General features: G+C 39.7%; 1 protein-coding gene across 1 annotated transcript in view; it reads right to left on the bottom strand.

Moving 5' to 3' along the window:
- Window positions 1-14,828: 14,828 nt before the first annotated feature.
- Window positions 14,829-21,990, bottom strand: part of LOC128654303 (retinol dehydrogenase 7) — a 46,065-nt gene continuing 38,903 nt past the window's right edge. Inside the window, exons 4-5 of the mRNA XM_053708164.1 lie at window positions 16,375-16,538; window positions 14,829-15,616 (exon numbers count right to left, since the gene is read on the bottom strand). Coding sequence (XP_053564139.1) covers window positions 15,399-15,616; window positions 16,375-16,538 — 382 coding nt within the window. The 3' untranslated portion in view covers window positions 14,829-15,398. The remainder of the gene's footprint in view (window positions 15,617-16,374; window positions 16,539-21,990) is intronic.

The following is a 21,990-nucleotide window of genomic DNA, read 5'->3' on the forward strand; positions in this document are numbered from 1 at the left end:
GGGCTCCAGTCCGACTCAGACGCCAGCAAGGTGGAGGTGGAGTACTGGTTTGGGCTGGTATCATCAAAGATGAGCTTGTGGGGCCTTTTCGGGTTGAGGATGGAGTCAAGCTCAACTCCCAGTCCTACTGCCAGTTTCTGGAAGACACCTTCTTCAAGCAGTGGTACAGGAAGAAGTCTGCATTCTTCAAGAAAAACATGATTTTCATACAGGACAATGCTCCATCACACGCGTCCAAGTACTCTACAGCGTGGCTGGCAAGAAAGGGTATAAAAGAGGAAAATCTAATGACATGGCCTCCTTGTTCACCTGATCTGAGCCCCATTGAGAACCTGTGGTCCATCATCAAATGTGAGATTTACAAGGAGGGAAACCAGTACACCACTCTGAACAGTGTCTGGGAGGCTGTGGTTGCTGCTGCACGCAATGTTGATGGTGAACAGATCAAAACACTGACAGAATCCATGGATGGCAGGCTTTTGAGTGTCCTTGCAAAGAAAGGTGGCTATATTGGTCACTGATTTGTTTTTGTTTTGTTTTTGAATGTCAGAAATGTATATTTGTGAATGTTGAAATGTTATATTGGTTTCACTGGTAAAAATAAATAATTGAAATGGGTATATATTTGTTTTTTGTTAAGTTGCCTAATAATTATGCACAGTAATAGTCACCTGCACACACAGATATCCCCCTAAAATAGCTAAAACTAAAAACAAACTAAAAACTACTTCCAAAAATATTCAGCTTTGATATTAATGAGTTTTTTGGGTTCATTGAGAACATGGTTGTTGTTCAATAATAAAATTAATCCTCAAAAATACAACTTGCCTAATAATTCTGCACTCCCTGTATATATACTCTAACATCATCATAGTATCAATTAAGATAAATTAGGGGTACTTCATCATTATTTAAAACCCTATGTGCAACCGATTTGTTGAGAATGAATTCCAATATATCAAATGTTTTTACCCATTTTTAATGTAACATTTTTAATGATGTAATTATTTTCTTTTATTTTTTATTTTCTATATATAGGTATTTAAGAATTGTTTGTAAGTAATTATCATGGTTACCAATATGATTATGTACTTCGAGTATGTATTTAAGCTTATGATTTTTTAGATGCGACCATTGTTCTCCATTTAGGAATGGATTTACATATCCTTCTATGGACGTTTGTGATAGTCATATATGGCGAAAGTGTTATGTCTTTGGGATTTAGATAATTGTGTCACAATGAAATGATAGCTGTTCATGAAATAGTTAATCAGTACGATAGAGACAGGAACTTCCTGTAAAACCGCCCAATAAGACAGGTGCATGTAAGGTATTTAAGGTGAGATAATGTTTTGTAAAGCACAGCCGAGAAACGCATTGCTGCTATTGTTTTTAACAATAAATCACCTTTTTATGATATACCTTGCTGCCTTGTGATTCTATCACTTATTTTCTACATTTATTCAATTGGAACTACAGCGTCTCATCCACCCGACACCAGTCACTATTACCTTCAGTGACGTACGGGTCATCGGAGCTCTACAGAACCACTTGCCTGTGATTGGAGTTTTGGAGATCACGTGTACCGGCTCCTGGGCGTGTCTGTCGGGCGACTCCTAACAGTCCCGACCTGTGGTTTTAGGCACCAAACGTGTGCCGCATCGCTTGTGAGTATATCCATCATGGGGGGAGTTGTTGTGAGACACCGGTATATTGATTCTACGATACTGTTTTATGGTTGGCGCCTCTCTTTTTCTTCTCTGTATAAAGCCAAGTATCCATCTGGATCACTTCTGGGAGTGCAGCTGTGACTCGACGTTGATTATTTACAGCTCATATCCAGCACCAGCGCACCTTTGGGGATTCTCTGATCCTTTCTTTTCTTATGGAGATCATACCATGCAGATTATAGGAGGCAGATGGTGGGGAACCTGTTGTTGTCCTTTGGCATGACGGATGTTCACCTATGGCAACACTTGGGAGTGGAGAGATCACCTTCCAGGTGGGAGGGTGGGTTTGAGCAGACAGCCTGGGGGGATGAAGACAAAGGCAGAGAGTGCTGGAACTATAATGACGGCAGCAGGCACCCATGGCAAACTGCTTCTTTCATCACTCCTGCCTGTACTGTGGGGATGCCCATCCCGAGGCAGAATGCTTGAGGAGAAAAGAAGGCATGGGTAGAGGTATGGGTATAGGAGCAACTGGTGCAAAGAGCTCCAACACCACGGAGATTGGGCACTCTTGAGCTCTGGCTCAGAGCTTACCCGAACAGAGAGGCAACAGGCTTATTGCTGTACGGTTTGCGCAAAGTCTTTCGCATTCCCATTTTGGTTGAAGTAGTAGGGGCTAAGCAGAAACGGAACTTGAAGTCAGAGTATGAGCCTCCTGGGGTAGTCAGGGAGAAGTTGGACAAACAGTTGAAGCTGGGGCATATGGAAGGCCCATTTAGGGAACCTCATCTAAATGGGCTGGTGGTCTCCCCTCTGGGGGTTGTGCCAAAGAAGGAACCGGGGAAATTTTGGTTGATTCAGCATTTATCATAAAGAAGGGTAAATCTGTGAATGATGCAATCGACTCGGAGGTTAGTTCCATTCATTACCAGTCTTTTGACCAGGCAATGGCTTTGGTACAGCCAAGAGGGGGCCCTCTTTGCTAAACTGGACATCGAGTTGGCTTTTCATTTTTTGCCAATTCATTCAGCATCCTTTCGGCTGATAGGGTGTTGGTTTGAGGGTGCCTACTTTGTAGATCGTTGTCTACCAATGGGCTGCTCGGTTTCCTGTGCTTTTTTTGAAGTGTTCAGTACATTTCTGCACTAGGCAGTTTCATTGGCGGCCGGCAGCGGCCTGATAGCACATTATTTGGATGACTTTTTGGTGGTAGGTTGGGCAGGGTCATCAGAATGTTCAAGACTCATGTCTGTAATAAGGAACTTACTCTCTCACTTTGGGGTTCCTTTGGTGGAAGACAAGTCCCAGGGACTTGCCAACATTCCTGGTTATCGAAAATTATACAGGCGAGATGGGCAGGAGAGCTTCAGTCATTATTGGGTCTGCGAGTGCAGGCAGTGTAGGATTTCCAAAGAGATGAGGGAAGATTTGAAAGTCTGGAAGTTGTTCTTGGAGGACTTTAATGGAATATTGTTGTGGAGGTAGGGTAGGATGTCTAGTCAAGTTTTTCATTTGTTCACAGACGCAGCAGGCGTCCATGGCTATGGGGCATATTTCAATGGCACTTGGAACACTGAGCCTTGGTTGAGGGAGTGGGCAGATAGGGGTTTGATTAGGAATTTAACTTTGCTGGAGTTGTTTCCCATTGTAGTAGATTTTGAGCTATGGGGGAAACAGTCAGCCAATAGAACTGTTATCTTTTGGTGCGGCAATATGAGTGTTGTGTTCACTATCAACAATCTTTCAACTTCTTCCCCAATTGTTGTGAGGTACATATGGTGGTTAGTGCTGAGGTGTCTGCAGCACAATATTGACTTCTCTACACGTGCTGGGCGCTAATAATTTGGTAGCGGACATGCTGTCTCATTGTCAATGGGATCTGTTTAGGAAGTTGGTTCCGGGAGCGGATGAAGTTGGTTCTTCTTGTCCTTCATTTCTTTGGCAGGTTGTAGAGGGGGGTTGTGCTGAGTTCGCTGGGGAGAGCATCATTAACCCCTGCTACTTGGTGGACCTATGTAAAAAACTGGGCCGAGCGGGAAGCCTTCTTGATGGGTAAGGGTGTTCCTTTTGCTGCTGGCTCTCCAGCATTGTTACTTGAATGGATGGTGCAGTTGAAGGAGTGTGGATCCAGAAAGGGGGAGATGCAAGGGAAGCTGGCAGCTGTGGCAATTTTCTGTAAATGATGGGGCTTTCCGGATTGAACGGTACTTTCCTGGTCACACAAGTGATAAAAGGCTGGGGTAGAATTGAGGTTTGGTCAGTTGACAGGCGTGAACCGATTACAGTTCAAAGTTTAGAGGCTTTGTTGGCAGTGTTGCAGAGTGTTTGTGCGGATGAAGGGAATGCTTTGTCAAGACTTGCTGGGGTGTCTTGAAGAAGCCTTTCTCCACTGGGGAAGGCCTTCTCTAATTGTGTTTCATCGGGGGGGGGTGACGTGGGAAGCATGCCTGTGCTTGAATTAGCGTCCATTATACAGTCGGATGTTTGTTGGGTGAAAGTGCGATTTCCAGGTGTGAGAGTGACTTGGTCTAACGTCGTTGCCTGCTTGCAGTGAAGGAATGTGAGGGTGCATAGGTCAGGTTATCAGATCAGGTAGAAGCTGAACAGGGATGTAGGGAGGTTGATCATGGAGTTAAGCGGGTTTGTGATCAGGCATGAAAATATTATAGGGGGCTGCAAGTGCCTATATAGACCTGATAGAGTGCACTTAGCAGATGAGGGCTTAGATTTGTTTTTGGCAAATTTAAAAGAGGCGTTTAGATGCTATGTCCTGTAATTATGTCCTAGATATAGTTGGGGTTGGTGGCAAGAGCTCCATTTTAGGGGGTATAGTAATGCATCTCTTGTGGCGGGGTCACAGCCTAATAATTATTTTGGCTTCCGTAAGGGTGTGGTTAAGCTAATGGGAGGAGCAAGATGTTGAAAGCCGCAGCTTGTAATGCCTCTCCCCAAGGGCCTGCTGACCTAGAAATCACTGTCGGATGATGCCAACCCCTGCAGGGCAATGCTCGGCAGGAGCATTGCAGCACTCGACTTGTGGCCGTTGACCTCAAAATTCTTGTTTTAAATTCTTGTAAGTTATTTATATGTGTTAGGACCTCAGATGCCGCTGCCTAGAGTTAAGCTTTAAGCTTCGAGAAAAGTTTAGTAATTTGCCCCTGGTTATTTTATAAACACGATATTGCTCCATGGTCTTTTACCTCTAATCAGTTGTCTGTGTGTTTATTGAGGTAAGGAGGGAGTAAAGTAATGGCGATTTCACCCTTAGACTAGTGTAGAACAAATTTGTGCTTGAAACGTCTTAAGGGTTATGCTACCTGACTGAAACGTAAATCTTTTGCTGGGAGTGAGTGTGCAACATTCTTGCCAATGTTGGGGTGGAGATTCCTTACCTTATATAAATGCATGGATAGCTTGATCACTCCCTTTTTTGTTCCTCGCTGATCATGAGCAGTTTTTTCCCACTAAATCCCTCCCCTCTCTTTTCTGTGGTTAATGTTTAATTTTGTTTACAGGTGGGGCGGCACTGAGGAAGCGGCAACCATTAAGATGGCTTTAGGACTTTGGCGGGAGCATGTCTACTCAGGCTAGCTGATTGTAAGACCAAAGTGGTAAAGTTTTGCTTCCCTTCATTGATGTTTGTTGAGGCATCTTATATCATCAGGGCCCTTAAGGTTTGAAGCTTGGTATTGTAAAGAATATTGCCAACTGGTGTGGTGGGGTCACAGCCTAATAATTTTTCTGGCTTCCGTAAGGGCGTGGTCGAGCTAATGGGAGGGGCATGATGTTGCAAGTCGCAGTTTGTAACGCCTCTCCCCACGGGCCTGCTGACCTAGAAATCCCTGTCGGATGATGCCAATCCCTGAAGGGCAATGCTCGGCAGGAGCATTGCAGCACTCAACTTGTGGCTGTTGATCTCAAAAGACTTGTTGTAAATATTAATTTATTTATATATGTTAGGACCTCAGATGCCGCCACCTAGAGTTAAGCTTTAAGCGTTGAGAAAACTTAAAAACTTAAAAGTAATTTGTGCCTGGTTATTTAATAAACGTGACCTTGCTCCATGATCTTTTACCTCCAATCAGTTGTCTGATTCACAGAGACGAACAGGACTATTCATCCAATAGGGTTTATCGTTGGGTCTTTGACCCCCAAGGCAAAGAACGTCATGCCTCTTCCGGGTTACAGAGGAGACGGTATCGCCAGGGTGCAACTTCAGGCAGCAACACCGATTCATCAGTGGATTTTTCCCAGGGAGAAGGGGAAGGCAGTCCAGGCAGCGGGGCCGTAAACATCGCAGTCACCAGCAAAGGTGCTCAGGAAGCGTGAAAAACTGTCAAGTTGACATCCAACAGAACGACCAGGTCCCTCAGCAAGACATAGTTGTTAATATCTCTGACTGTCCTCTAAGTGAGAGAGAGTCTGCAATCCTACAAAAAGGTCTATCTTTTTGTCCCTATAGTGATTGCAACTTTTTTAATCTGAGAAGGGATATCCACAGCTTTTTTCGACATATAAGATTAAAATACTGGCATGCTAATAACCAAATGGATTATCCCTCTAAAATGGATTTAAGTAAGCAATGTTCATTGATTTCATCTGATCATCTAAGGGGTAAAAAAGTTTGTGATAAGGCTAATACTGTGTTATCAACACATAAATCTATTAATATTAAAGATTTGGATTTATTTTAATAAGAGCTCTTTTTGCCCCTCTAATACTCATCACAGTATAGAAACTTTTGAACAATTGGTGTTGGCAGATGTAGAAAAATTACAGTCCAGGGTTAGACACCAAAAATTTAAGAATCAGGTTAAGTTGGTAAACTTAACATCAGCTGATCAGATGACCTTAAAAGCTCTTAAAACTAATGACAAGCTTATTTTGAAGCCAGCTGACAAGGGCAGGGCTACCATTATTCTTAACAAATCTGACTATAAGAAGGAAATAGATCAACAGTTAAATATGAAAAATGTATATGTTGACATTACAGGTAACACCATTTTTAAAATTAACAGAGAGATCCAAATGACCATAAAATTTGCATTGAATAATGCTATTATTGGTGCCAAAATTGCCACATTTTTGCAAGTTAAAGACCCCATAACACCTGTGCTTTATATCTTGCCTAAGATCCACAAATCCTTGACTGCTCCACCAGGATGTCCTATTATGGCAGGGACTAATTCAGTCTTTTCAAATATTTCTATATTTCTGGACAAAATATTGAGACCCCTGGTGGAGCAGTCAAGTACATTTGTAAAGGATACAAATAACTTTTTTGTTAAAAATAAATGACTTGCAACTTCAGACTGACAAGTCTGTATGCATCAATTACACATGAAAGTGGTTTGGGGGCTGTTCAACATGTTCTGTTCTCTGCAGGTGCCCATTCTGGGATACAAATATTTTTTCATTATGCAATTACTTGAGATCATTTTGTACAACAATTATTTTCTGTTTGAGGACACTTTTTATTAACAGTTACAGGGGACTGCCATGGGCTCCAACGTTGCCCCAAATTACGCCATCATCTTTATGAACTAATTTGAGGAGAAATTTGTTTTTGAAAATCCTTTGTTTCGTCAACATGCTGCCACGTGGTGGTGCTATATTGACGATATTTTTGGCATATAGCTGGGTGACGTTGGAGCTCTTGAGTTGTTTATTTTAGAGTTAAATAGCTCCATGACTAATGTTAAATTTAAACTTATTTATAGCGAGGTCCAAATTGATTTTCTAGATGTATCCGTATTGAAGGATGGATCCGGTTTTAAGACCGATATCTTTAGAAAGGATACTGATAGAAATAATCTTCTACAATAGTGCCCACCACCCTTTACTCATTATATCACTACCTAAAAGTCAAATGTTGCGGGTCAAACCCATAGTAGCAGATGAGTCTATAGTCCCTTAAAGACTTACTGAAATGGGACATAAATTTCTGGAAAGGGGTATCCCAATGATTTAATAACAAACATCATTCATAATGTATTACCTTTGGATAGGGATACTCTTCTGAAATCACAGCGAACTAAAAATACAAACAAAATAATTACTTTTGCATCTGAGTTCTCTAGACAAAGTCAGGATGTATCCAGAATTATACGTAAACATTGGGATGTTTTAAACAGTTGTAATCCCAATACTGAGGATTTTTGCCAATTTCCAATGCCGGCATTTAAACGTAGCAAAAACTTAAGAGATGTATTATTTAAAGCTGACATTGGTTCTGCAAAAATTTATCTCAACAATTTATAACTAAGAAAAATGTTGGCTGCTTCCTTTGTTTAGGATGTGGCAATTGTAGTTCAATCATCAAAAGCCCATATTTTCTACCCCCCATACTGGACACAAATATCAATATAAGGATCATTTCACATGTAATACTAATTATGTGATCTATATAATCAAGTGTCCATGTAGGCGTGTCTATGTTGGGGAATCCTCAAGACGCATTTGTGATTGCATTACAGAACACAAGAGTAACATCAGGTGTAAGGTTGTAATGGCCCCTGTAGCTCACCAAATCAGCCAACTTTGGTTCTTTTTGGTTCCAGGTCAAAACCCTCAGGAGGGGTGGCAATAGGGATCTATTGCTGAAACAGCGTGAGACCTTCTGGATATTCCATTTATATACTCTGGAACCCGAAGGGAATGAACAGAGAAATTAATTAGTCTGCATTTTATTAGGAGGTATTTAGTTGTTTGTAACATCTTGTCATAAACACAAAAGCCTGTCTCTTTAAGGAGACATTTTCTCTAACTGAGTCCTGGCTATAAAGGTTCCCTACACAGCCGCTCTCACTGAGGACTCTGACTTCCCTCTGTGCTGCACATCACACGCTGTCTGCGTGTCATCTCCCCACTTCCGGTTTCACGGACCTCCGCACTTCCGGGTTACACAGACCAGGACGCTGCAGCTCTGTAAGCTGCTCTCCCCTCAATCTACTCCAGCGGTTTGCCTAATACAACCACTGAACCACCATTGTTAACCTTTTCTCCCTCCGGAGGTGAGTCTTTGCTGGACACTTCTTCCTAAGTATTTTTGTCATAAAATCATTTTGTTACTATATTCATTTTTTCACAAAAACGTTACTTTTTCTTTTGTTTGCTGGACATTATCTCTTTTGTATTTTTGTCTCATACTTATTGTTTGCTACAATCCTATTTTTTCCTTTTATTATACTTTTTACTTTTTTTGTTATGCAGTCCTAAACCACTAGACCTAAAACTGTTAACCATTCAATTACTCCTTTTGGTGAGAACCACAATCTAACTCACTTATATTGGCCACAACAGTTTTAGCTCTCATATTAAACTCCACTCACTCAATTTATATGTGTGTATTTTCAGATAAATACCCACTATAGATTATGTGAGACACAACCTTGATTTTTATGGTCTGCTATAACTATTGTTTTGCACATATTTGTCCTAAAACTCTAACTTAAAGTTAGTGTGTGTTGCAGAATACCAAGCCTTAAAAACAGAATGCTGAACCCTGCTGACCTACAGGCTCATGTCATGGAACTCTCCCATAAAATAGATCAGTTGACACAGGGTCTTAGAGAACTACACTCAGAGAATTTAACCCTAAAAGGGATTATAAAAGAAGGGTTTAACTCTCCTCCTGTTCCTCCTGAACCACCTATCAGCCCCCCTGAACACTTCTCAGGCGATAGAAAAACTTTTAGACAGTTTTACAATGCCTGCAGAATGTTTATTACATTAAAACCAAAAACATTTCCTACTGAAAGAGTTAAAATTCTGACAATAATATCCTATCTAAAAGGAGAACCCCGTGCTTGGGCGGACTCCCTGTATGAATCTAATGACCCCATACTTGAATCAGTTGATGAATTCTTTAGAGCAATGTCTGAACTGTATGAGGATCCTCATAAACAATTGACAGCAGAAAATACATTACGTAGTCTAAAGCAGAATAAAAGATATGTAGAAGACTATATATCTGAATTCAAGATCTGGCAAAGAGACACACAATGGAACCAAATTTCATTAATAAATCAATTTAGATTAGGTCTATCAGACCCCATAAAAGATGAATTAGTTAGAATTGATCTCCCAGATTCTCTAGAGGCATTAATGGCCCTTACAATTAAGATTGATAGGAGATTCAGAGAGAGGAGATTAGAGAAACAAACACATGACACAGTAGCCAGATATCATCCATCCCGCCCTGTGACATATAGCCCAAGGGGTAATGCAGAGGCCATGGATATTGGGTTCATTAAAGGACCGCTAACCCCAGAGGAAAAATCTCATCGCAAGGAACATGCTCTCTGCATGTATTGTGCCTCCAAGGACCACTCAGTCACGGACTGCCCATCTCTGAAGAGACAGAAATCTGGTGAGTCAATTTGTACTCTACACAATTTTACACTTTCTACTCATAAACCAACTTACTTATTAGTTCCCATCTCGTTACAGTGGGAAAGACAGCGACTAAACCTTGAATCCGTTGTGGACTCTGTCGCTTATGCCAATTACATTGATATCTCTATAGTAAAAAATAAAAATATACCGTTTGTTGTGAAAGAAAATCCAGTTGCAGTACGTTTGATTGATGGTAATTGTTTATCTACAGGTCCCATCACACACCAAACAATTCCCATACTTGTTAACATTCACAATAACCACCAAGAATACATCTCCTTTGATATAATCACCTCTCCAATGTTCCCAGTCATACTCGGGCTACACTGGTTAAGACAACACCAACCTATGATTCATTGGAAACAAAATACAATAGAATTTAACTAATCCTACTGTAATTCTACTTGTCTACTTCCTCACTCTATACTCCACATTAACCAAGATGAAGGGTTAATACCCCATCAGTATCATGATTTTTCATTAGTTTTTGATAAAGTAGAGGCAGAATCTCTAACACCCCATAGAGAGTATGACTGCCCCATAGAACTTATACCAGGGTCAGACATCCCATACGGGCACATCTTCCCTCTATCCCAAACCGAATTAGTGAGATTACAAGAATACATAAATGAAAACCTAAGAAAAGGATTCATAAGACCTTCCACCTCTCCTGCAGGTGCAGGCATTTTCTTTGTGACCAACAAAGACAAAACCATCAGGCCTATTGTGGATTACCGTGAGCTCAATAAACGTACTGTGAAAGACCGTTACCCTCTGCCGCTCATCCCTGAACTTATAGAAAGATTGAATGGGTCATCTATCTTCACCAAACTCGACCTCAGAGGTGTTTACAACCTTATCCGTATGCCTTCAGGCGATGAGTGGCTGACGGCGTTCCGTACGAGGTACGGACTTTTTGAGTACACGGTAATGCCATTCTGGCTTTGTAATGCCCCTGCAACGTTTCAACGTCATATAAATGACATTTTTAGGGATATATTGGACACCTTCCTAGTAATATATCTTGATGACATATTAATCTTCTCTAACACTTTGACAGAACATGTAAAACACGTAAGAACAGTCTTGGCACGTCTACAAGCACATAAACTCTATGTGAAAGCTGAAAAATGTATATTTCATAGTAATGATATCACATTCCTGGGGTACCATATCTCATCAAAAGGGGTTCAGATGGAAAATTCAAAAGTTCAAGCAATAATTGATTGGCCCATACCACACAATAAAAAGAATGTACAAAAATTTCTAGGGTTTTCGAATTTCTATCGAAAGTTTATTAAAGGGTTCTCTCACATTGCTAAACCCCTAACTAATATTACTAAAGATCATATACCTTTTGTGTGGTCCCCCTCAGCTAATGATGCCTTTAATTATTTAAAAAATGCGTTTATTACAGCTCCTATTCTTGCTTATCCTGACCCTCTTTCTCAGTACTCTCTTAAAGTAGATGCATCTGAATATGCAATTGGGGCTGTACTCTCCCAAAGATCCAAAACCACCAATAAATTACATCCAATAGCATATTATTCCAGTGTCCTCACATCTTCTGAACTAAACTATCACGTAGGGGAGAAAGAACTGCTCGCCATGAAGAGTGCCTTAGTTAATTGGAGACATTTATTAGAGGGAACCGCTGAACCTATCATTATCTATACTGACCATAGAAACTTACAGTATCTCAAAGCCAACAGAACACTCACATCTAGACAGGTCAGATGGAGTCTTTTCTTTTCAAGGTTCAACTACATCATTACCTATAGGACAGCTTCCCTAAACACAAAAGCAGACATCCTATCCAGGCTGCCTCCAAAACCCCATCAGGTTCCTCACACAGGTACTCTTATTTCCCCTAAATTCATTATAGGTGGTATCGTAGATTTCTCAGATAAATTAAAAAGTGAACAAGCCATCGACGCAACAAAAGATACATATAATCTAACTCCTAAAACTGATGGGTTACTTTGTTATCAGGGTAGGGCATATATCCCTCCAAACATGAGATTGTTTATACTTGAACAGGTACATGATTCCAAATTCTCTGGACACCCAGGAGTTAACAAGACTCACAGACTGCTTAAGCGATTGTACTGGTGGCCCAGAATGATTTTTGATGTACAAAAACACATCTCTACCTGTAAGATATGTACCACATGTAAAAAAGATAGAAGACACCCTCCAGGTTATCTTCTTTCCCTTCCAATACCCAAAAGACCCTGGAGTGAAATAGCCATAGATTTTATTGTTGAACTACCCAAATCCGGTGGTAACAACACAATTATGGTAGTGGTTGATCTATTGATGAAAATGTCCCATTTTGTCCCTTTCCATAAGCTGCCCACCAGCATGGAAACAGTGACATTATTGCTTAAAAATATAATCAAATTACATGGAGTACCCTCTTCTATCACGACTGACAGAGGGACACAATTTACCTTGCGCCTTTGGAAACAGCTATGTAAAACCCTTGAGATTGATCAAAGGTTATCATCTGCTTTTCACCCCCAGACCAACGGGCAGACGGAGCGTACCAACCAGTGGTTGGAGGAATATATCCATTGTTTCTCTACACAACAACAGGATAATTGGAATGATTTGCTCCCTATCGCAGAATTTGCACATAACAACACATATCACACTTCAATCAAAGACACACCTTTCCATGCCAATTACGGATTCCACCCGTCATTTTGCCTACCCCTCGAAAGGGAAAGTGATTGTCCTATAATTAATGATTTCACTAACTCCATTTCGGAATCCTTTACATTACTCTCAGAAAACATAAAAAAGGCCCAAGCACGTCATAAACATTATTATGACCTCCGACTTAGAGCCTCCCCTACCTACAATCCTGGCGACTTGGTATGGCTATCCACGAAAAACCTAAGTCTCACTGTGCCTAGCCGCAAGTTCAACAAGCTATTTATTGGACCTTTTCCTGTAACTAAGGTTATCAATGACAACGCTGTGACCTTACTTCTACCCTCACATTATCGTATCCACCCAACCTTTCATGTCTCTCTTCTCAAGCCATATCAGGCACTTAGGAATCATTCACCATCTTCCGTGGATGAACCCCCTCTAGCTCCTGAAGTAGAGTATGAGGTTGAAAACATCCTGGACTCTCGTAAAGTATCTGGTAGACTCCAGTATTTGATCCACTGGAAGGGCTATCCCCATGAGGAGGATTCCTGGGAGCCTTCAGTTAATCTCTCAGCCCCAAGACTAGTATCTCTGTTTCACCGTCGACATCCATCCAGACCGAAACCATGAACCACGGAGTGGTTCCTTAGAGGGGGTACCCTGTCATAAACACAAAAGCCTGTCTCTTTAAGGAGACATTTTCTCTAACTGAGTCCTGGCTATAAAGGAGCCTGCAACATTCAATACCTTGCTTGGTATTGAAGTTGCATGCTTCCCTGCACAGCCGCTCTCACTGAGGACTCTGACTTCCCTCTGTGCTGCACATCACACGCTGTCTGCGTGTCATCTCCCCACTTCCGGTTTCACGGACCTCCGCACTTCCGGGTTACACAGACCAGGACGCTGCAGCTCTGTAAGCTGCTCTCCCCTCAATCTACTCCAGCGGTTTGTCTAATACAACCACTGAACCACCATTGTTAACCTTTTCTCCCTCCGGAGGTGAGTCTTTGCTGGACACTTCTTCCTAAGTATTTTTGTCATAAAATCATTTTGTTACTATATTCATTTTTTCACAAAAACGTTACTTTTTCTTTTGTTTGCTGGACATTATCGCTTTTGTATTTTTGTCTCATACTTATTGTTTGCTACAATCCTATTTTTTCCTTTTATTATACTTTTTACTTTTTTTTGTTATGCAGTCCTAAACCACTAGACCTAAAACTGTTAACCATTCAATTACTCCTTTTGGTGAGAACCACAATCTAACTCACTTATATTGGCCACAACAGTTTTAGCTCTCATATTAAACTCCACTCACTCAATTTATATGTGTGTATTTTCAGATAAATACCCACTATAGATTATGTGAGACACTACCTTGATTTTTATGGTCTGCTATAACTATTGTTTTGCACATATTTGTCCTAAAACTCTAACTTAAAGTTAGTGTGTGTTACACATATTGAGAATGTTTTTTTAATGCATATATATTGATCTTGTTCTATTTTTCTTCTTTTTTTGCTTAGGTGTTTAACATCTGCTTATAAGACATTTACAAGAGAAATATTTATTTCAAGCTGATTTGGGTCATTACCTGTATCACTTAGAAAAATTCAAGGAAAAATTAAGCAGTTCTTTGGGTATTAATTTGATTTTTTATCACGGTATGACATGTGTGCTTTTTAGTGTGATGTACTGTTATTTTTTGGAGGCTTCATAGCTGTTTCTTGTATTAGATTCACCTTGTAAATGCCACTAGATGGCACTGTGTAATTAATAGATAGCTAGTAGCATAGAATGTAATGGTTAATCCCAGGTGCCTATTTAAACAGGTGTATCTGTTGTGCTTCTTTTGATCCTTCTTTTGATCCAGTGATGGGCATAACTTTGTAATAAAGGAATTTTTTTGCATGACTGAAGACCCTCCACACCTTTTTTCTGACATTGTGTGTTTATTGGGATAAGGTGGGAGTGAAGTAATGGCGATTTAACCGTTATGCCTTTACTATGTTTTTTTTTATTTTCAATATATATTTGTATAATTTTCCTTATGTTTAGCATAAAATAATTTGCTTTACTAAAAGAAAGAAAAAACAGATATTAGTCCTTTAATAGATTTATTGATTTATGATATATACAGTTTTAAGCAATGTACATTTTTTTTCTTGTGCAAGAGCAAAAGGTAGCTGATAGTCGTGGGGCTTTGTACCAAATTGCCTGTTCACTAGGAGCTGAGTAATAGCTCTCTGACGTGTGAGTACTCATCCTTCTGATATACCTGTTATGTGCCTAACAGACTTCACTATATTATTCTCTATTCCTTGAGAGGTTTCGTGAAGATCATTAGAGACCTTATTCCTGTGTTACGCCTTCTCCTATTGAGGGTTCTTTGGGATAACAACGTTCTTGGACATTAATACATATCCTTATTGTTATAACCATGATAACATTTAAAATAATCATTTACATACATTTGTATAATGTACAATATGTAATTTTCTTATGTTACACTTCATTATAACTGCATGTTATAATTGCTGTAATGGTGTGCTTATGAATCAGTGTAAAATTAACCATTGTAAAATGAGGGTTTACTTGTAGATGGAATCAATATTTAATTGAAATACACATGATCTAATGTGTCGATCAAACATTTAATTTGTGGGTTTATTATGCTTTTTTAGCTACTTTTGGTCCACCAATAGAGACAATATAATCAGATACTACAGTAGGTAAGTATGAGACAGGGATATAGTACAGCTTGGCGTCCCATCCAGGGGAGTATCGTGTCCACGGATAAACAGCAGTCAGGGCATGTTCCATGCAGTCAGTGACCATGTGTAACTTAGAACTTCCAGATACAGTTAAATGTTCTATGGCTTTAACAGCTGTTTAGAATAAATGAAAACAAGTTAAAACAATAAGAGTTTTTAACTTTAAGCACATCAATAACCTGAAACTTTAGTGTTTGTTGTGCCAGATATTAAATTATAAAAGAAGCAGAGCACCAAAAGAATATCTCTGCTATTTATCTTTGTATAGTTACCAATAGTTTTGAAACTAAATACAAATGCTACTTTAATTAGATGTATCTCTATCATATTGGATCTGTTTACTTACCATTGGAGTAGGGAGGTATTTTCCATCTGTGGTAAGATTTAGGAAGTTTATCATGTGTGCCCCTCTCTAGACTCCAGAAGCTATTAGGGGCAATTTTATTTATATGTGTGTAAAAAGGAAGATGCAAAGATCAGCACAAACTGATAATTAAATCACTGCTCTGTAGGAGGCTAAGAGAACAAGATTTAGCACCATATAGCTGATAAAATAAGTAAATATTTTACTGCTATAAATGTGGCAAAAAAAAGGCTATTAGGTTAGTTAAATACTTCTCTGGAACACCTCTATTAGGTTAAACAAAGGGGATATGTATTATATGGTGAAATAGAGTTCATAATTGCCCAGTTGTGATATAAATATATATAAGGCAAACTGACAGCAAAACACACAAAAAAACCATATAGATTTCTGTGTGTCCAGGGCAACTTAAAAAAATAAAAAAGCCTCTTGGGCAGAATGACAGAGAACACTTTTCATAACCTATATACTTTTGAACCAACTATAGATAATAGATAAGTCTACTCACATTGCTGGTAATACTGTTCTCCATAGCTTTTCTTGATCTCAGGAGGAAGATTGTTCCACAGTCTCTCCAAGTACTTAAAATGAGGTTCATAGACACACATTGAAGTTTTAAAAGCACCTGGTTCTATAATGGACACTTTTACCCCGAAATTACACATTTCTCTTCTGTAGCAGAGAAGATAAAAATATCTAATTATAAAAGCAACAACTTTAAAAATCCTAAATAGGTTTATTGAATGTTAAAATCATTGATGCAAAATATTTGCAAGTTATTAAAAAGGTGGCTAGTAGCTTAGCATACATACAGTAATGTATATGGGCAGTATACAATACTAGAAAAGACAGTTGCAAGTTTAAAACACACAAATTGCTTAATTAAATAAAATAAAAATCTAAAGAATATGGAACACCCTTAATTTCACAAAATAGTTTTCTTTCTCTCTATTATTTTTTTTGTTAGAACTCTATTGGGAATACAATTCAAATACTACTACTAATAATAATCTCTCGGCTAGATTAAGAGATTTGCGTTATGGCTGAAAAAGCCTCATAACGCTGCTTTTTCACTACCGCTTGTATTACGAGTCTTGCAGGTATTTCTGCACTGCACACTTTTTTGACCGCAACGCAGTGTAACTACCGCAGCTTTCAAAAAGTCCTTTTTCAATGAGACTTCCATAGCGCCAGTATTACGAGTCTGCCTGGGAGTCCAAAAAGTGAGCAGTACAGCCAATACCGTCAAGATCCATACCGTAAACTGAAAGTCAGTAGTTATGGGTTTTGCGCTACAAATCTGTAACATAAAACTCATAACTTAAGTGCTAAAAAGTACACTAACACCCATAAACTACCTATTAACCCATAAACCGAGACCCTCCCGCATCGCAAACACTAAAATTAAATTAATAACCACTAATCTGCCGCTCCGGACATCGCCGCCTCTATAATAAACATATTAACCCCTAAACCGCAGCACTCCCGCATCGCAAACACTAGTTAAATATTATTAACCCCTAATCTGATGTCCCTAACATCGCCGCAACCTACATTACTGTTATTAACCCCTAATCTGCCGCCCCCAATGTCGCCGCCACTATACTAGTAATTAACCCCTAAACCTAACCTTAAGTCTAACCCTAACACCCCCTACTTTAATATAATTAAAATAAATCTAATTAAATATTCCTATCATTAACTAAATAATTCCTATTTAAAACTAAATACTTACCTATAAAATAAACCCTATGCTAGCTACAATATAACTAATTGTTACATTGTAGCTAGCTTAGGTTTTATTTTTATTTACCTTACACTACAATTAAATACATTACATAAATAAATACAATTAATTAAATTACAAAAAAACCCCCACTAAATTACACAGAATAAAAAATAAATCAGATATTTAAACTAATTACACCTAATCTAATAGCCCTATCAAAATTAAAAAAATGCCCCCCCAAAATAAAAAACCCTAGCCTAAACTAAACTACCAATAGCCCTTAAAAGGGCCTTTTACGGGGCATTGCCACAAAGAAATCAGCTCTTTTACCTGTAAAAAAAATAAATAAAATACAAACAACCCCCCAACAATAAAACCCACCACCCACACAACCAACTGCCCAAATAAAATCCTAACTAAAAAACTCCCCATTGCCTAGAAAAGGGCATTTGTATGGGCATTGCCCTTAAAAGGCGGCGACATTGGGGGCGGCAGATTAGGGGTTAATAAGTATAATGTAGGTGTCCGCGATGTCGGGGGCGGCAGATTAGGGGTTAATAAGTGTAATATAGGTGCCGGCGATGTCAGGGGCGGCAGATTAGGGGTGTTTAGACTCTGGGTTTATGTTAGAGTGTTAGGTTTAAACATAAATTTAGTTTCCCCATAGGAATCAATGGGGCTGCGTTACGGAGCTTTATGCTGCTTTATTGCAGGTGTTAGTCTTTTTTTCAGCCGGCTCTCCCTATTGATGTCTATGGGGAAATCGTGCACGAGCACGTAAAACCAGCTCACCGCAGCTTAACGCTGCAATATTGCCTGCTAACGCATCCATGCCAATTACGGATTCCACCCGTCATTTTGCCTACCCCTCGAAAGGGAAAGTGATTGTCCTATAATTAATGATTTCACTAACTCCATTTCGGAATCCTTTATATTACTCTCAGAAAACATAAAAAAGGCCCAAGCACGTCATAAACATTATTATGACCTCCGACATAGAGCCTCCCCTACCTACAATCCTGGCGACTTGGTATGGCTATCCATGAAAAACCTACGTCTCACTGTGCCTAGCCGCAAGTTCAACAAGCTATTTATTGGACCTTTTCCTGTAACTAAGGTCATCAATGACAACGCTGTGACCTTACTTCTACCCTCACATTATCGTATCCACCCAACCTTTCATGTCTCTCTTCTCAAGCCATATCAGGCACTTAGGAATCATTCACCATCTTCCGTGGATGAACCCCCTCTAGCTCCTGAAGTAGAGTATGAGGTTGAAAACATCCTGGACTCTTGTAAAGTATCTGGTAGACTCCAGTATTTGATCCACTGGAAGGGCTATCCCCATGAGGAGGATTCCTGGGAGCCTTCAGTTAATCTCTCAGCCCCAAGACTAGTATCTCTGTTTCACCGTCGAGTGGCAGCGATGTCCGGAGCAGCAGATTAGGGGTTAATAAGTATAATGTAGGTGTCGGCGATGTCAGGGGCAGCAGATTATTGGTCAATAAGTGTAAGATTAGGGGTGTTTAGACTCGGGGTTAATGTAAGGGTGTTAGGTTTAAACATAAATTTAGTTTCCCCATAGGAATCAATGGAGCTGCGTTACGGAGCTTTATGCTGCTTTATTGCAGGTGTTAGTCTTTTTTTCAGCCGGCTCTCCCTATTGATGTCTATGGGAAAATCGTGCGCGAGCACGTAAAACCAGCTCACCGCAGCTTTACGCTGCAATATTGCCTGCTAACGCCGGGTTTTTGCAAACCTGTAATACCAGCGCTGTAGGTAAGTGAGCGGTGACAATAACTTGCAAGTTAGCACCGCGCCGCTCATAATGCAAAACTCGTAATCTAGCCGTCTATTGGGTAATGAATCGGAATAGCAATGCTTCCTATGACTTTTTACAGGTTTGTAAAATTTTAAATGTTTCCAAACTAGTCCAAAACTTGGATTATCAAACGATATTCAAGTCCCTTCACTTTGCATAGAGATAATTATACTGCTGCTGAATTGCAATTCATGAACATTCCTTTTTAAGTAATTTTTATTCTGTAAATAGCCAATAGCTATCTAGTTAACTATAATAAAACGTTTATCTCAAGTCTACTGTATAGTAAATCCTCTGTTTGCAGTAATGTCTCACACCTGAAGTTAGGGCTATTCTGTTACCCATCAGGAAAATGCTGGGACATCAATAATTTGCACATTACCACTCAGTTTTATTGTGGATGAAACATTTTTATCCAACGCTCATATTAGCTGCATAATATAACCTAACATTTTACCTTTACACTGTAATTTGCTACTGGGCCAAGAGGAGGCAATTTTTTTTTTGCTGCAATCAGCTGCTTTGTGTTTTCAAACTTCACTATCGGCTAGATTACGAGTTTTGCGTTATGAGGGGTGCGGTGCTAACTTGCACGTTATTGTCACCGCTCACTTACCTACAGCGCTGGTATTACAAGTTTTCCTAAACCCGGCGTTATTAGGCAAGAAGTGAGCGTAGAGCAAAATTGTGCTCCATACCGCACTAAAATACCAGCGCTGCTTAAGTCAGCGATAAGCTGGTTGTACGTGCTCGTGCACGATTTCCCCATAGACATCAATGGGGAGAGCCGGCTGAAAAAAAGCCTAACACCTGCAATAAAGCAGTGTAAAGCTCCGTAACGCAGCCCCATTGATTCCTATGGGGAAACTAAATTTATGTTTACACCTAACACCCTTACATTAACCCTGAGTCTAAACACCCCTAAACTTACACTTATTGACCCCTAATCTGCCGCCCCCGACATCGCCGACACCTACATTATACTTATTAACCCCTAATCTGCTGCTCCGGACATCGCCGCCACTATAATAAACATATTAACCCCTAAACTGCCGCACTCCCGCATCACAAACACTAGTTAAATATTATTAACCCCTAATCTGCTGCCCCTTACATCGCCGCCACCTACCTACATTTATTAACCGCTAAAATGCCGCTCCGGACATCGCCACCACCTACATTATACTTATTAACCCCTAATCTGCTACCCCCCCCATCGCCGACACCTACATTATATTTATTAACTCCTAATCTCCTACCCCTAACATCGCCGCCACCTACCTACATTTATTAACCCCTAATCTGCCGCCCCAACGACTCTGCCACTATTCTAAATTGATTAACCCCTAAACCTAAGTCTAACCCTAACCCTAACACCACCTTACTTAAATATAATTAAAATAAATCTAAATAAAATTACTATAATTACCTAAATAATTCCTATTTAAAACTAAATACTTACATGTAAAATAAACCCTAAGATAGCTACAAGCTATCTTAGGTTTTATTTTTATTTTACAGGCAAGTTTGTATTTATTTTAACTAGGTAGAATAGTTAGTAAATAGTTAATAACTATTTAGTAACTACCTAGCTAAAATAAATACAATGTTACCTGTAAAATAAAACCTAACCTGAGTTACACTAACACCTAACATTACAAAACAATTAAATAAATTACATTAATTAAATACAATTAACTAAATTACAAAAACAAACACTAAATTACACAAAATAAAAAACAAATTATCAGATATTTAAACTAATTACACCTAATCTAATAGCCCTATCAAAATAAAAAAGCCCCCCCCCAAAAAAAAAAAAAAAACCTAGCCTAAACTAAACTACCAATAGCCCTTAAAAAGGACTTTTGCGGGGCATTGCCCCAAAGAAATCAGCTCTTTTACTTGTAGAAAAAAATACACACACCCCCCCCCAACAGTAAAACCCACCACCCACACAACCAACCACCCAAATAAAAACCTAACTAAAAAAACCTAAGCTCCCCATTGCCCTGAAAAGGGCATTTGGGTGGGCATTGCCCTAAAAAGGGCATTTAGCTCTATTGCTGCCCAAACCCTAACCTAAAAATAAAACCCACCCAATAAACCTTTAAAAAACCTAACACTAACCCCCGAAGATCCACTTACAGTTTTGAAGACCGGACATCCATCCTCAACGAAGCCGGGAGAAGTCCTCAGCGAAGCGGCAAGAAGTCCTCAACAAAGCCGGCAGAATCTTCATCCAAGCCAGCAGAAGTGGTCCTCCAGACGGGCAGAAGTCTTCATCCAGACAGCATCTTCTATCTTCATCCATCCGGCGTGGAGCGGGTCCATCTTCAAGACATCCTTCGCAGAGCATCCTCTTCTTCTGACGTCTAACTTAGAATGAAGGTTCCTTTAAATGACGTCATCCAAGATGGCGTCCCTTGAATTCCGATTGGCTTTTTTTAAGGGTTTTGGATGGGTTTTATTTTTAGGTTAGGGTTTGGGCAGCAATAGAGCTAAATGCCCTTTTAAGGGAAATGCCCATCCAAATGCCCTATTCAGGGGAATCTGGAGCTTAGGTTTTTTAG

Source organism: Bombina bombina, chromosome 3 (assembly GCF_027579735.1).
Source record: "Bombina bombina isolate aBomBom1 chromosome 3, aBomBom1.pri, whole genome shotgun sequence".
NCBI classification, from domain to species: domain Eukaryota; kingdom Metazoa; phylum Chordata; class Amphibia; order Anura; family Bombinatoridae; genus Bombina; species Bombina bombina.